We start from the raw sequence: 17,906 nt of genomic DNA on the forward strand, positions 1-17,906 counted from the left end.
CATTTTTGTATCTTTCATACGTCTTTGTTCGTGTTCTTGTTCTTCTCTAATTCTATTGTGGTGATATTGTAACATCTGTAGCATCTGTGATGGGGTATTACCTTGCCAGGTACTTTCGAATTTCAATACTCTATTCTTGACTTGTAGCAGAGAATTTTCAACTAATTTTGTCACAAACAGATGTGGGTATGACTCACTACTGGCTTTTATGCCACTATTTATACCAAAACATTTTTCAAATCGGGAATAGAAATCACTAGTGTCTTCATCTGGTTTTTGTTTACAGGCTGAAATTGCACCCCAGTCTTCCTTTTTCGTAGTTAATAAACGTGGCAGTACCTGTATTAGTAATCCTGCTAGTGCTGTAGTCTTTTCCCCAAGCCCTGCTCCTGCAGCTCGGGCCTTTTCTTCGTTTTCTAATGCTGTCCAATCTATCTTTTGGTCTCCCACCTCCCATTCTTTTTCTTTGAGTTTTTCATAAACACCGGCGGGTAATAGGACTTTTAATATTTTCATAATGTCGGGGTAGGTATACTCTCCCATGAGTAACATGTCTTTTATCTCACGGTGGAAACCTGCTGGGTCTTTGTCATGGCTAGGTACTACTTTCTTCATTTCTAATAATTCTAATTTAGTTATAGGCGTGTACACAAACACGCGTGTAAAATTATCACCGGCACCTCTTATTGGGTGCACTTCGCGTAACGGGTTCTGTCTATCTATGTGATACATTTTTCTTCCCATGATGGGAACTGGAACGTGTTCTGGGCATACGAAATTTAAATATTGGTTTCGGGATTCTAGAATTTCCTTAATCAAATCAGTACCTGACCCTCTCCATATATTCGTGAGTAGTTCTGTCAATATGTCAGGTAAGGGTCCTGGATCGGAGTGTTGGCTTTTATATAATATAAGGAGGTGTTGAATCATGTATATACTAGCTAAACGCTGTTCATATGGGTCTAGATTCAGAAACGTGTGTGCAAGTACATCGTCATTGTATTCGCCGGGACTGTCAGCCCATTGTACTGCTGACCTGGCTAATTCTTGTTCGTCCATGGAATCGAGCATGTGGTACCCCCTTCGATCTCGGAGTAATTTATCAGCGGCCTGAAATAAGTGTTCAGGGGATTTTGTATTTAACATAGGGTTTGGAAAATGTCTATTATATTCTGGACGTATTGGACGTACCGGATCATTAAAACCTCTGGTATTATTATGGGGTCTTCCTCTACCTACATAAGCTATCGTTTCTACTTGCTCTGACTCTTGCTCCTCCTCTTCTGTGTTTAGGTCAGCGGCGTCTACCTCTAATCTTTCTTCGTGTATTCGTTCTACTTCTTTGCGGATCTTTCGGTACATGGCGACTATACATAACTGTTTATCATGTCTCCCTTCTGATATATTCTGGCCCCAAGTGACAAGTTTTTGCATTTCTTCCGGATTTACCCCAGGCCGGTCTTGATTTCTGATTACACAGTTTATGAGGAAACGTAACAGTTGTCCTTGTACCTCCGCTTTCTGGTACTCCATGGCTCTGTTAATACTTTCAGGACTTCGCCCTGACTGGACAAAGTGATATATATTTTCTAAATGTGTAATCATTCCTGGTAGCTTCGTTAAATATATTGCAGCTCGTCGAATACGTAATGATGACAGCAGCATTTCGTCCCGTTTACCTGGCACAGGATCATATCTACAATCTACTAGAAGTTCCTTAAGCATGTCGGGAGTTGCTAGTTTGGGCGTACGTTGGTGTGCTAAATCTCTAAGGGTCTGTTTATTTCGCGGCGGGGTGGCAAACATGTCTGTCGTACCTCCGGTAGCACCATCTGAGGTGCTAGGCACGAAAGGATTCGTTGGACGTAGGATAGAGATTGTAGATGCGGGAAAAACTGTAGAAACGGACGGACCTGTGGGAACTTGTGTAGGAGTTTGTAGTTGCGGGGATACAGACGTATGCTCTTGGTGTTGAACACCATCGGCAAGCGATGTGGGTGGTATGGCATTAGCATACTCGGGAGCTGCGTCGTCTAAATAGGAGGAAAGAAAAACGTCCTTTGCTGTTTTGGGATGTGATTTGGGATGTGCTTTTATCGGAAACAATGGAGGAGTTAAATCTTTTGGTATTTCCGGGGTAGCCTTAGGTAGCCCTTCGGCCAGAAGAGGATACATACCATTCATAAGAGCGTTTCTTTGTCTGTCTACTTGTTCTGAGTTTACTCGGGTACCTTCCTCAAGTAATAGATTTTCTCGAGTTTTATTTGAATTCTCTCTACCTTTCTCTTCCTGTCTGTGTGCTTTTTCTGTACGTCTGTATGATTCTTTACGCCATAATTCAATGGCATCTTTCTGTGACTGTCTGGCTTTCTTTTTCCATAATTCTTCTTCTACTCTCATGATGCAATCTGCATCCCAGGTCCCCGTTGCGGGCCATCTCTGACTCTCTGGTAATTCTTTGGTGTAGTCCACCCATAAATCAAGAAATAATACGGCATCTAGACCATGCTTATGATACATAAAGTATCCTGGAGTGTCCCTAGGTGGAATGGGAACAGCTTCTTCGAGTACACCTTTTCTAGTTTTGATCTGTCTTAGTTTCGAAAAGAGCGGCATTTTTAGACCTTATTACTAGAACACACTTTATACAAGAAAACACAATAATGAACAGTCATTCACACCACAATATATAGAACGTATTTAAAACATTTAACGCTTAACAGTTTTACGAACAATGATAACTAAAAGAAAACTAGTTACTGACATTATACTGACAATAGATAATACTTATTTATATGCAAAACATACTATATATACTGCTAAACAGTACAGATACACTGCTAAAACAGTGCAGACCGGATTTGTGTACCCAAACCCGTCTTGACCGGCACAGACTATGTGCACGTAAAATGCCTCCCCGGTAATGGTACTCACCGGGTAGCTCGGAACGGAAGGCCTCGGAACGGAACTGAAACTGGACCGGACTGGACTCGACTCGACTGGACTCGGAACTTCGGAACCTGGTGGGCCTCTGTATACCTCGGATCTTGCTCTCTCAGCTAGGCTCTGGTCGGGATACTTCGCACTTCTCACCGCCTCGTCTGGGTGTTGATCGCAGCCTCAGTCGTCCCCGCTTGGCCGGAGGGAGATACAGGAAATCCTGCAGGTACGCGTTTTTTGTCCGTTCAGCTATGGCAGGAGACCGGGCCTGCAACGCACCGCCGGCGCGTGAGATGAGAAAGTGTCCCTGTTCGGGCGCCAATTTATGTGGTAAATATTTCGTTACCGGTACTATTTTTTATGCGGTAAAGTCTTAGTGAGAATAACTCAGTAAAAATAAGAGGCAGAATCCGTGGTATTAGAGGTTTTAAAAGGGCTTTATTCCAATACAAAGGAAGACAATTCGAATTGTGGGCCTTCTATTCCATCACCACTAAAGTTCAGGAAGGAAGGAGCATATATTATTGACAGTTAAGCAGTTTTATAGAAAATACATTACAGTGAAACAGATGCAAGAGGCGTGACAGCTGATAATTCAGATAAACTGTACATACGTAACTAATAGAGGCGTAAACATGGGTGTAACTAAAATACGTCATTAAACATGATGTCACAAGTGGGTGGATCCATAAAAGAATCCTGCAATGTCAGCAGAAATATTTGGCAGAGATGCGCACGCAGCCGCATGACGTGTGATTGACGTGCAACTAGAGGGTGAAGGGGACTTGACATTTAGCTCTACATGTGGAGACAGAAGTCTGGGGTTATGTCAACCTAATCCCAAATCATATCTAATATCCTATGTTTAAAGAACTGTGTTATCCAAAAGGAGAGGTCTCTTAGGATAGAATCTTATTCTATACTGACTATACTGACTGTTAGTGCGTGTACAAGCGTCTAAGTGTCTACACTAGATGCGAGGGGGTAGGAATATTCCATGGTAACGGGGCTATGAATTACTTGCATGAGGACAGCGAGGCCTGGCCCCTTTGCACGGTAGCTGGAGGAATGTTTACCTAAACTACTAGACAGGAATGCATCGGATGGGGAGCGGAGGAGATAATCTTGAAGGTGAAATACAGTTTTTGGCAGGCAATAGGCTGGATCAGGCACCGTTAGCCGCGCAAGGAGTAAGACAAAGTTCATGGTCACAGATGCAGGCTCAGACTGGAGCTTTCAGAGGCAGAAGGCAGGAAAAGGCTTGATGACAGAATTCGGGCCTACTCGCCTGAATCTGTAAAATGTGGAAAGTGAACCATATAAAGTCGGTGGCCTTTCATACTTAGGAATGGAATATCTGACCCATTCATGGCGGGTCTGAAAGAGGACATATTGACGGTGGACGCACATATATTTGCGTCTTCAAAACTGGAGCAGGAGGGAACATACATGTACTTATAGCCTGTACATGGAGCCGTTGGGGTCTACGATAGGGGACATAACTGATCACAAAATTCATATTTCCTCAGTACTTAGGTGGTACAGCGCTGATGCTGTGGTGGTGTTCTGATGATGCTAAAGTGGTGTTCTGCTGGTGCTGAGTGATGCTGAGATCGTTACATGTTGGACTGCAGCTTCAGCCAGGAATGAAAGGGACAAAAAATAGCGTGCCCACAATGGACAGGCTCATACATTAGACAGTAGAGCTATCCTCTACGTGTGCACACAATGGATAAGCTAATACATTAGACAGCAGAGCTATCCTTTATGTGTGCACAGAATAGACAGGCTTACACATTTCACAGCAGTTCTATTCTGTATATGTGCTCAAAATGGACAGGCTTATACACTAGACAGCAGAGTTATCCCCTACATATGCACTCAGTGTACAGGCTGATGCCACAGGCAGCAGAGCTATCACCAACACGTGGACACAGGCTCATAACTTAGACAGCAGAAGTATCTCCTACAAGTGCAAGCAATGTACAGGTTCATACACCAGGCAGCAGAGCTATCCCATATATGTGCACAAAATGTAAAGGCTAATGCCCCATAAAGCACTTCCCCAGCAACTAGCACAGATTGCAAAAGTTGATGTGTTACCCGGCAGAACTAAGCTCCTGAATGCTCACATATTGTGCAGTCAGATTTTTTATACAATGTAGCTAACACTACACTAGTGGACAGCTTGTACAGTTTGATACAAGAGACTGCAGAGCTAACCAATAAATGTGTACGAATTACGCTTTTGATAACCTGGGTGACAAAGATGATCAATACACAGATTACCCAATCTGGCTCCGCAGAAGAGTTAGATTATGCCTTGGATTCATAAAACAGCAGAGCTATCACCAGATTGTTCACAGTTACTTCAGAGACAGCAAAATTCAGGATATGTTTGGAAACTACTGACAACAGATTGTTGCAGCTGGTCGCACGGCTGAACACAGCCCCGGCTCTGCTGTACAGAGGACAGCTGCCATGAGGCTGTGGATATACTCTGTGAGTACCATGTACGATATAGTAGGATAATAACCCGACATGGGTTAGGTTTTAACTAAATACAGAGAACAGTGATGCGTTTATTATTAAATATTTTTTTCATATTGTACATACTGAGAACTGATGCTCTGTTTGCGGAACAGTTATACTAAATTGCAGCATTTATATATTTGTCAAGCCTTGCGGCGCTCACGAAGCAAAAGTGAGTAAGTATCCTGTAAAATGTAATAATACTTTTGCCAACCAAAAGAAATCCTTATAAATGTGCGGCAATAATAAATAAAACACAGCAGCCGTCAGTTTGACACTGTGCAAATTTAGAAATTATATACACAATCACTAAGGAAGTGATCGATCATTTATGTATTAAGCTATGTTTCCATTCTGGAATCCTTCTTGTACAAAACCGACAACAAAGCAACCAATAGTACCGAGTCGATTTTTATCCCGACAGAAATAACTTAAACAATTAAATTATTATTTCAAATATGGGCGTACATTCAAACATGATAGTTTGCTGTTAAGAAGCACCCACTCTCACACTGCCTTTCACACACATAAACAAGAATATTACAATTATGTTTTTTGAAGTCACTTATAGCGCACGGTAGACTCTGAGCCATTTCAAGGCGCTAGTCCGGGCTCTACCTTCCTTTGTTCCGATCTTCTGTGAAACATGCTGCAGTGATACATAAAACAGTAAGGCGGACACCGTACAAATGTATACATTATATACACAATCACTAGGGAAGACCAATTGCGAACTGCTAGAGGGCGGCATGACTTCAAAGGAGAGACGCCTTGGGAATGCTTCCGAACGCGCGCGAAGCAGCAGCTGTTTGATCTTTTTGGAAGCACATACTTGTGCTTGTGGTGCGCCCCTGCACGCTCCCGCAAGGTGGATGCCGCCACAAGCACAAGTATGTGCTTCGAAAATGAGCAGAACAACGGCTAAAGGTCCTCCTATGTAGCGCATGCGTGCTGCATAGGCGAAACCTAAAAATGGTTCAGCGCTGGGGTGGGGATAGGAGCCTCAGCACTTGATGATATAATTGCTTATTTATAAATCTTACGTACTGTGATTTTGTATGACGCACAATGTGAGTTGGTGAAAAATTTCAAATGAAAATAACAAACAAATCTATTTCTGTTGCACAGGAGAACAGCGTGGAGTTCGAGGCCTGCCTTGTGGCACAGTGCGATGCCCTCATTGATGCCCTTAACAGAAGAAAGGCACAGCTGCTCGCCCGCGTCAACAAGGAACATGAGCACAAACTGAAGGTCAGTGCTGGGGTTGTTATGGGCACACAAGTGGAAGAGGGATGGTTTGTGAGTGTTTATATTTTGGATAAACCATTTGTGATGGTCCAGGTGAAGTTGAATAAGCAAGGTCATGATGTGGTAGGGCATGTGGCAGCTGCATTTGGGGCCAGGTAACAGACGATTCACCACTGCAGAGCTATTTTGTAAAAAGACTAGCCGATTTTGCAATAGTTTTCACTAGTTATTGTACATTGTACTCTGATGCTAGACTATTCTGCAGAAATGATCTGTAAGTAGAAGAAAAAGAAGGTGCAAAAGATGTTTTTTTAAAGCATCGGGGGAAGCAATATGGGTAGAGTGTTGGAAGGAACACAGGAGTGAAAGTGTGGGGCAGGTTTGTAAATCAGGTCAGGGGAATCAACACTGGGGTGCAGGTGGGGGAGCAGAAGCAAAACAGAGACAAGGAGCGGGAGCAACATGCGGATGTGCCAGTGATGGAAGCAAAGGGGTTTTGGAGGGATCAAGCAGGTGAATGAGAGGAAAGTGGAGCTGACGAGAGAGTAAGCATAAGGGTAAGATGGCAACACAGGGGAGTGAGGGAGAAGCAATCAGGCAAGAGAGAGGAATGCGAAGGAAGAAGAGAGGATGGGGAGAGAAGTACAAGCAAGACAGGGGGAAATACATGCACACTCATTTAGTGTTTCAAACAAAAAGAAAAAAGTAGCACATGATAAAGCAAGCTGTGGGAGGACACAAGAAATGCATCCATGCTCCAGGGGCAGAACAAACACCAGAAGAGGAAGGATAGCCACACAGCAAATGAGGGGAAAAATGAAGCCAACCAATAGTCAGCAATGGGCGGGTTCTAACTCTACATTAAGATAACAATGTCTCGCAACAGGCAGCGCATGTGCTGTCTTAAATACCTAACATTGTAAGAGGATTACAATTCTGGCCAAAATGTTCCACCTACTCGGACTTTGGGACAACCCTGACGTGGTTTAGAACATAATCCAGTGTGTGGGTATGGTCACATAAAAGAAGTGCAGGAAAGGCAAAATACCCAGGAGGTGAATAGGGATTAAAAGTAATTGACTTTTGTAGCAGGCATCCAAGAGTGATTTGAATATGCCTTTCGAGAGTCGAGAATGAGGAAGGGGGAGGGGAGCAATGTAAGAGGTGTGGTTTCCAACAGGAAGTGAGGGAGATCCCACATACAGAGGGTTGAAGAAGTGGAAGGCAAAATGTGGGTGCCACTTTTGTGATGCAAAAGAAGCCTTGGATAAAGGAAGCCTAAGAGAGGAGAGAAGAAGAGAGTTAAGCATCAGAGAAGCCGAATGAAGGCCAACATTCATGCAATGGTCATGGAGTGTTTCCTTTCATGCAGAAAAATGAAATGATCAACATATACAGATTGTGCAGAGTGTCATGGGGTGTGGAGGGATGCAACCACAGTAATAATTCTGCAATGCAGTCAATGTAACCAATTTACAGATGAATAGCACACTATTACCCTAGTATTGGTGAAGATTATGCCAGATTAAGGGATTTGTTTTTATTCAGTGCTGTTAAGTGTATAACAAGCCTGTGTTTATTTCAGTTATTGTGTACATCCTCCATTTTCAGGATTAACCTAGAAAGAAAGTCATAGTGGGATAGGGAGATGGTGTGAATGTGTACGAAATAAAGAAAAAACATCAAAATGTGAGATAAATAGTAGAAGAAAGCCACAGTACGGGAATTAAAATTTGAGCTGTGGGGAATGCTAGAAAAAATAACCAGAGAGAAATATGTTCAATCATATTAATTAATCCAAAATCAAAGCTTGCTGGATCACTGACACAATATTGTGGTAAAGAATATAGTTGCCAAAATATTGTGTCAAATCTATTGTATACCACAATATCATCTCCTATACTTATATAGGATAAATAAGTACAAAAATATCGGAAAAAATATATAGTTGACACTAACAATTTCCAAAAATAGACAACAAAATAGATTTTTTATATAGAGTTTGAAGTAGTAAATATTAAATATTTTAACATTTAATATAATGTAAATTAAATATATTCCACTAACATTTATTATCTAATACTGTATATAAATATATGCTTATATAAACACAAAAACAAATATATACATGTGTTTGTATTTATATAAAGAAATATGTATTTATTGTAATATAATGAATAACATATTTTTTACATTATAATATAATTAATACAAATATGTCTTTTAATTATATTATTGTATTTAATATTTTAAATGTATTATATTAATTCATGTACACAATAAATAAAATATTAATAACTGAAAAATCCAAAAATCACATTTACAAAAAATACTAATAATTTCAAAATACATTTAGAAATAAAAACAAATAATGTAAACTATAAAAAATAACAATGAATGCTATAACATCTATTTAACCAATATTATGAAAATTACTGGAGTCTAAGAATATTAAATATACTATTACCACTCTTGTTTACGGAAAATAGGTAAAGTGGTGGACTTCGAATCAATTTACTATTTCCACTCTAGTCTGTGCACCAGTAGGGAAAGTGTTGGATGTGGATTGGGTAACATGTACTATTGCAATTCCAGTCTCTGCAACAGTAGGGAAAGTGCTGGATTTCAGAGGGGTGAAATGTACTATTCCCACTCCAAACAGCGCAACCATAGGGAAAGTGTTGAATGGCAAGATGTTAATTTTACTATTCCTACTGCAGTCAAAGCAAGAGTAGGTAAAATACTTACATTTTAAAACATTTCATATATGAGTAACCCAATGAATGTAGAAGAAATATTAAACACAAAGAACTATATATATATATATATATATATATATATATATATATATATATATACATATATATTATCTACTGGCGGTCGCCAGTAGATAGTTATAGTTAGGACCGAGTTTCCATAGGAAATCTCAAAATTCTATTTTGAATAACTTTGGCGCCGATTGACGAATCCTCGCGAAATTTTCAAAACTAATGGGGCGCTCGGCTCCGCTCCTACCCTGAAAGTCTCGGGGTGATTCATCAAGCGGGGGCCGAGAAAAAGGGGGGGTCCCAAAACGCGTTTTCCCCATGGATTTTTCCATAGGGACTTTAGTCGCAGCTACAGCCCGAACGTCTGAACAGAATTACGTGAAATTTGGCAGAGGGGTAGCCATAAGGTCCATGAAGTGCCTTTTGCAGGTTTGGTGTAAATCTGTTCAGTATTTCCAGAGAAAATAGCATTTAAATCAATATATATATCTGTACGCGCGCTGGGTGCGCGCACCTTGCCGTGCGCGAGCGCAATTCTGATTGGTTGTTAGATCTTAGTAAACATTCGAATCGGTCGAAACCAGGAAGTGTCGGCCGCCATTTTGTCTCTCGCACTCTGAGGGGGTGAAAAACAAATGTGGAGAACGTGAAAAGGGGGCAGGGTGGACAGTTCCTGACCCCCTAGCCGTGGTCAGGGGGTCCCAGAAGGACCCCCAAGGGCCAAAAAACAATTATTTTTTTTTCGAAAAATCGCCGAGTGCGCGCACCCTGCGCGCACCACCCAAACGGAAAAAATGCTGCGAAGTTCGCGCAGCGTGCGCGCACTCCGCGATTTATCGAAAAAAAAATTTTATTTGGCCCTTGGGGGCGAAGCGCTCCGTGCGCGCACGGCACGAACTTTGTAAAGTGGCTTTGCGGCGAGCGAAGTGCACCGGGTGCACACCGTGCGCGCACGGTGCGCGGAGCGATCCGTGCGTGCACGGCACGAACTGCGTAAAGTGGGCGCGTGGTGCGCAAAGCGCACCGCGTGCCCACAGCACGTGCACGGTGCGCGAAGCCGTGAAAAAGTTTTGTTTAAAAAAATATATTAATAAATACATAACTTAGCATTTAAAAAACCGTATAAATTCACTGAAAAAACCATAGGTTTCACACACGTTATAGTTAGGAATTAGCATTTAAAAAACCTTGCAAATTCACTTAAAAAACTATAGGTTTCACACATGTTATAGTTAGCTGGGCATTTCCCTCGTAAAAAACCAATGAAATTCCCCCGTTATAGTTAGTGCAGGCAACTATAACTCACGCGACCGCAATCCTCTGATGATGACGTCAGATATTACATCACTGATGACATATGTGTCATTCTGAAAAAAAAAAAATGTAATATATGTATAGCTAAAGATGAATGGAAGAAGACATGGGTAAATAAGTGTCTAATTACAGTGATGTAATATCTGACGTCATCAGCAGAGGATTGCGGTTTCAGTGAATATATATATATATATATATTCACTGAAAAAAGCATAGGTTTCAGGGGCGTTATAGTTAGCTGGACATTTCCCTCGTTCAAAGCCCTAGAAATTCCCCCTTTATAGTTAGTTCAGCTAACTATAACTCGCGCCCCGCAATGCACTGCTGATGACGTCATATATTACATCACTCATGACATGGTCAGTGACATCACTGATGACATCACTGATGACATCTCAAATGACATCACTGATGACATCATCCAGTGACTGTGTGTTTCTGTTAAGTTTAAATATGTTTTATATATTTATAGTGAAAGGCCTATGGAAGAATGAGTGGGTGAATAAGTGTGTGAATTGATGATTTGGTAGATGTATGACTGACTCTATAAGTGAGTGATTAAATCTATGAAAGTGCAGACTAGTGACTAAACTGTGTGAATGTCTGTATCTGTCTGTCTGTCTGTTGGTGTGTAAGCAGCTGCATGGGTTTGTGAACAGCTACATGAGTGTCTATATGGGTTATTGATTGGTTGTCTAAGTATCTGTATGGGTGCCTGAGTGTTTGTGTGGGTGGAGTCTGTGTGACTCTGTGCATAGATGTGTGAGTGGGCGATTCAGTGGGTGCATGGTTTTAAGAGTGCATCTGTGATGGACTGTATGGGTGGGTGATTGTATGTATGGTTGTGTTAGTGAGTGAATATATATTTCATTAGTACATGTGTAATTTAGTACATATGTGAACAGCAGTATATATGTTTGTTGGAGTACAGAAATAACTATAAGTGTGATTGGCTGTATGGATGAGTGTATGCTTGTATCATTGACTGTATAAGACCATAAGAATTTGCTAGTATTTGTATGAGTAATTGAGCTTGTGCATGTATAATTGTATAGGTGAGTAAATGGTAGTGCGATTAATTACTTGCATGACTGAGTATATGTGTGAGTAACTCTATGGATGAGTAGCGGTGTGGGAGTGTCTATATAGGTGTATGAGTGCATATGATACTTCTGTACTGAGTGACCATAAGTTTCAGTGACTGTACGGGTGAGTGAGTGGATGAGTGTTTAGACGTAAGAGTCAGTGATGGGGTATCTACTTATTGGTGTTGGATTGTCTATGGTTTTGAGAGTGGCAGTATGTAATTTAGAGTGGGTGTATCAAAGGTTATATTAGGGTGTGACAAGAAGCATCAAATGATTACATGAATGACATCATCAGTGATGTCATCAGTGATGTCATTTGAGATGTCATCAGTGATGTCACTGACCATGTCATGAGTGATGTAATATGTGATGTCATCAGCAGTGCATTGCGGGGGCGCGAGTTATAGTTAGCTGAACTAACTATAATGAGGGAATTTCTAGGGTTTTGTACGAGGGAAATGTCCAGCTAACTATAACGCCCCTGAAATCTATAGTTTTTTCAGTGAATTTCTAAGGTTTCTTAAATGCCAATTCCTAACTATAACGTGCCTGAAACCTATGGTTTTTTCAGTGAATTTCAAAGGTTTTTTAAATGCTAATTCCTATTTATAACTTATCTCTAAAGCTATGATGTTTAATGATTTTCATTGGATTTCTACATTTTTCTATTTCAGTGAGTCAATTCCTTTAAATATGTTTTTTCAAAAATATTTTTATCACCTTTTTTTAACTTATTTTTACAATTAATTCTTTTAAAAATTAAAAAATATCATTTGTTTTTAATGGGTTTTTTTAAAAAATGTTTAATTTTTAAAAAAATATTTAAATATATTTTTTAAAATATTTTTTAAACTATATTTTCAATACTTTATTATTATTATTTTTCCATTTTTTGGGGGATTCGCGCACCCTTTCTCGATCCCTGCGCGAAAGCATTCGCATACGGTAAGCGTTGGGTACGTATTTTGGTGCGCGATTGTAATGCGACCGGTACGCGACTCCAAGCTTGATGTTTATTTCCCCAAAAATTTCAGGTTTTTTTCCTTGGATCCGCGCACCCAACGCGTTAGGAACCGCACACCCAAAGCAAGAGAAATCGTACACCCAAAAAATAGCCCCTATCACTAATTTTTATTATCCCCGGGGACCCCATCCCCCGGGGTTTATTAAAAAACGTTGGGGACCGTGGGGGGAGCCCCAATGCCCCCACGGTCCCAGGTGGCTCCCCGCATCCTTCGGGAGCCGGCATTGCTTTTCCACATGGGGAGCTGCTGGCATGCATCTCCCCGTGTGGAAAAGCAATATCGTTTGGATTTTGAAAGAGAGAGCAGGTTTCCCTGCTCTCTTTCAAAATCCAAACGAAGTTTGCTATGGGAGGGCGGGAGACTCCCGCCCTCTCATAGCAAACAACAGTGTCCTGGAGGTGGGCACCCCAGGACACTGTAGGAGCCAGCCCTGGGGGGTGGCGGTCCCCAGGGCCCTCAAGGGCTCCAGGAGGGGGGCCACGCATCCCCCTCCCCCATTCATTTTTAAAGATTTTGGCCCCGGGATTTGGACCCCCCGGGGGCTAATTATCAACGAAGCGCGGAAGCCCGCTCTTCGGGTTTTCTTTTTTTTCCGGCCGGATCCGCGCACCCTGCGTGCATTTCGCCGTTTAAAAGAAAAAGAAAAAGGGGGGCCCCAGGGGGTCCTTCTGGGACCCCCTAAGCAACACTAGAGGGTCAGAGTATTTATACCTTGACCCTTTACATCTTTCACACACTTATTTCCCTTACTTAATCAGCCTCGCTTCTACTGAGGCACAAAATGGCTGCCAACAGTTCATGCTTTCGAATGTTGACAGACACTTGACAGCCAATTAGCATTCAGCGCGTGATCGGGAGCGTGCGTGCTCGGTTCGCAGAGGGTGCGCTTAGGGTGCGCATAGGGTGCGCGGATCCTCCGAGGCCATAGATATATCTATCTTTTTTACTCTAATTTTCTCAGGAACTACTGAACGGATTTACACCATTTATGCAAAAGGCACGAGTCTGAACTGAGGACTACCTCTTTACCAAATTTGGTGTAATTCCGTTCAGCAGTTCGGGCTGTAGCTGCGTCAACAGGTCCAATGGGAAATTGCATGGAGAAAACGTGTTTTGGGACCCCCCCTTTTTCTGAGCCCCCGATTGCCGAATCACCACGAAACTTTCAGGATAGGAGTGGACCGGAGCTGGCCAAAAGTTTGGAAACTTTTGCGAAGATTTGTCAACCGGCGCCAGACTTATTGGGAAAAGAATGTTGCGGATTTCCTATGGAAAATAGGTCCTAACTATAACTACCTACTGTAGGTAATATATATATATATACATATATATATTTATATATATATATATATATATATAAATGCATTAAAGAAACAAAAAACAATTAATCAGAGTAAATAATTGCTATTCAATAAAAAAAATCGTTCTCAATTAATAAATAATTCTATTCAATTATTAATTAATTACCTTCCCACCCTGTACTCCTAAAAACCTAACCTAAAAGAATAACTCTTCCATAAATTACATATTTAAAATAAATTCAATGATTAACTAAGAATTCATAATTAATTGTTAATTATTATTTATTGATTAACTTCCCACATTAACCCGCTACAAACCTAGCATCCCATGACTAAAATAAATTGAAGTTAAATAAGTATTCCACAATTTACACAATTAAAATGCAATCAAATAATTAGTTTAGAAATAATAATTAATAGTTAATAAATTATTCCTTAGTTCACGTTCACCCTATACTCCTACGAACCTAGCATCCCACAACTAAAAAGTCCTCCATAAATTACATAATTAAAAATCAATTCAATCATTAACAAATATTATTTAATTGCTGGTCAATTATTATGTAATTAACTTGCCACCCGTACCCCTACAAGTCTAACAGCCCGCAAATAACATATAACAAAAATAAATCAGCATTACATAAATTACATAATAAATATCAATCATATAATTAAATTAAATATATTCAACAATTCTTATTTATTACCTAATTAGCATCCCACCCTATCTCTCTACAAACCCAACAACCCACTACAACACTATAAATCTTCTATTAAAAATTAACAAAAAAATGCTTAATCACTTACCATTGCAAGTTATGTTTTTAAAACAATACCATTTATATAAACAATAGTAATACATAAAATTAATATATCAACTGAAACACATTACAATAATTGAAAAACTATATTTGTATGAGGAACAGAGTCATAGATTTTTTGCTGTCTCGCTGCTAACTGTCTACAGCCCTCATCCAACATCCCTCATGAGAGGTTTGGGGAATAAGGAGGTACCGCCGACCCTATAGAGGAAGATGAAGATCTGGCACAATACCTCATTACGCATTGTGAGAGTATGTGAATACTGACATATTCTTACTGAATGAGGGTGAGGTTAACAGGAATGGCATGGACTGAGGCTGAGTAAAGACTAGGTGAAGAGCTATGTCTTCATTTTCTTGCGAAGTTTAAGAACTGAGGGAGCGGCTCTGATGTGCCACACTAGGATGTTCTAGGGTATAGGAGTGAGTTAGGAGAAGGCACGACCGCCGGACCTGGTTCTGCAAATACGGGAGATGTGTGCCAGCAGAAATCGGCTAAGCATAGGTGTCAGGTGGGTATGTAGAAGTTAATGCAATTGTTAAAGTAGGTGGGGTCGATGTAGTGGAAGGCTTTGTATGTGTGCATGAGGCATCTAAAGAGTGCCCATTTGTGGATGGGGAGCCAGTAGATGTCTTTGAGATGTGGGGTGATGTGGATACATGGGGGAAGTCTGGCAGCTGAGTCCTGTATGCTCTGGAGTCTTATAGTCAGTTGCATGTTGATTCCTAGATAGGATGTGCTACTGTAGTCCAACTTGTCGGTGATGAGAGCCTGGGTGATGGTTCTTCAGCTGTTGAAGGGAAGTCACTGGATAATCTTCTTGAGCTTCTAGTGTGTGTGGCTACAAGAGGTGGAGACTGATTTCACTTTGCCTGTCATATCGGGCTTGTTGCCGACTACTATTCCGAGGTTCTTAGCATGGATGTATTGGGTTGGGTGTGGGTCCGAGATCATCAGGCCACCAAGTGGAGTCCCATAGCGCGGTGTTTTTACCTAACATGACTACTTCTGTCTTGTCTGTGTTGAGCTTGAGGCAGTAGGCAGTTGTTTTTCATCCATCTGGCGATTTCGGACAAGCAGGCGGAGAAGTTGGTCCGGGTGTTCAATGTTTTATGTCAGAAGGAGAGGATGCGCTAGGTGTCATTTGTGTAGGATATAATATTGATTCCGTGGGTGCAAATGATGCTGGCAGGTGGGACCATGCAGGCATTGCACAGCGTCAGACTGAGCAAGGATCACTATGGTACACTGCAGATGAGTTTGGCTGTGGGCGAGGTCAAAGGAGACAGACTTTGAGGAAAGAGCAGATCCAGTGGCGCTATGGTACTTGCATGCCAGCATCACGTAGGCATTGAATGAGGATAGGGTGGGATCCAATAATGAAGGGGGCAGATAGATCCAAAAGGATGAGGGCAGCGATGTCTTCTTTGAATGAAACTGGATTGGGTGGTGTCAAGGAAGTTGTTTTCACGGAGGTGAGTGGCTAAATGTTTGTTCATGATCTTCGACATGACTTTTGCTCAGAGGAGTTGCAGAGAGAACAGCCGGTTCTTGACTAGTGTTTCAGGGTTTGCTTAGGGTTTCTTTAGAAGAGTGAGGACTGTGGCATGTTTTCAGGAGTTCGGGAAGGTAGCTGTTAATCAAGTTGGTCAGGATCGTGATGAGGGCTGAGCTAATGGGGTACAGTTCTTTAGTGATGAAGGCATCGGTTTAATGGTGCTCTGGTGTGTATTTTATGGAGCATATGATGGCTTTGGTTTCTTGATTGGTGATGGTGGCCCATGTAATGAGGGTGGTATTCTGGGTGTTGGAGGTGATGATTAGGGCAGGTACGAGGGGGGACTCCTCAGCTGTGTCAAGCTGGAGCGCTGGCTGCTAACGCTGCACCATGTGCTGCTCTTGATAGGCTTGGGGAAAAAGGCTCAGCTCCTCCATTTAGTGCTGCAATGTAACACATGTAGGATTTGCCGTACGGCATTACATTTGCCAAGCGGCAACTACTGAGACACTGAGATCAGGGCAATAGGTTTGTCGGACTCACAGTTATAGACGCCGTCATGCCGTCCTTAGCACGAGCGGGCAGCAGGTATTTTGTGATAAAGAATATGTTTTGGCTGCAATGGTAGCGCTGCGTGCCGCTTTACGCACCTCAGTAATGAAGACCTGCAACCAACCTGACCTCACCCGATGGCTGAGTGAACCACGGGACCGCGGCGGCTGCCAACGTGGTGGTTCCTTACTAAGCAGCCCAGAGCAGACAGCGCAGCTGAGAGCCTCAATCGTACCCAGCCAGCGTTGTCACGAAAATGCACAAAAAAAGGTATTCCTGTCAGAAATTAGGCGTATAGATATTTAAAGTCAAAACCTTTTCCATTGCGTTATGAAATAGAATTGGTGTACACATTTATCTCGTTTTAATAGGCTGTACCTTTGCTAGTTGCTTGTGGTGTCGTCGGGCTGTTGTTAGAGACCCGTGCTGTGCAGGCCACACACACGTGGTTGAATAAAGACTCGGGACACGTGTGGTAGTGTTGACTCCGTCTCCGCTGCCGTGGCGCTTCTGCCGACGTGCATGCGTGACGTCATATTTATTGGGGCTGAAACTACGTGACCTGACGCGCACGCCATCGCGTGTCACGTCAGGGATGCTATCGCGACACTACATTCCTCCCCAACACACAAAACAAACAATAACCCAAGATATGTGACTGCACGTTAAAGCATGGACAACAGGTCTCTAAGTGTCCCGCAACCCTGTACTCAACATTTGCAGTCTGAAATTCAAACAAGGAAAAAACTGAAACAGTCTTACTTGACGTAGTCACGTAACCGACACGAGGGCTCGGGTGCGGTCTCAGGTCATATCGC

At 41.8% G+C, this 17,906-nt stretch overlaps 2 protein-coding genes across 12 annotated transcripts in view; one reads left to right on the plus strand and one right to left on the minus strand.

Annotated features, from left to right (window-relative positions):
- Positions 1 to 17,906, plus strand: part of TRIM9 (tripartite motif containing 9) — a 422,460-nt gene that overhangs the window by 260,429 nt on the left and 144,125 nt on the right. For all 10 annotated transcript variants that reach the window (XM_085626964.1, XM_085626966.1, XM_085626968.1 and 7 more), the window contains exon 3: positions 6,601 to 6,723. In XM_085626964.1, the coding sequence (XP_085483090.1) occupies positions 6,601 to 6,723 (123 nt within the window). The remainder of the gene's footprint in view (positions 1 to 6,600; positions 6,724 to 17,906) is intronic.
- The window catches only part of LOC146799414 (uncharacterized), a 154,431-nt gene that overhangs the window by 17,253 nt on the left and 119,272 nt on the right, over positions 1 to 17,906 (minus strand). The window lies entirely within an intron of this gene.

This window comes from Triturus cristatus, chromosome 9 (genome assembly GCF_964204655.1).
Source record: "Triturus cristatus chromosome 9, aTriCri1.1, whole genome shotgun sequence".
In the NCBI taxonomy this organism is placed as follows: domain Eukaryota; kingdom Metazoa; phylum Chordata; class Amphibia; order Caudata; family Salamandridae; genus Triturus; species Triturus cristatus.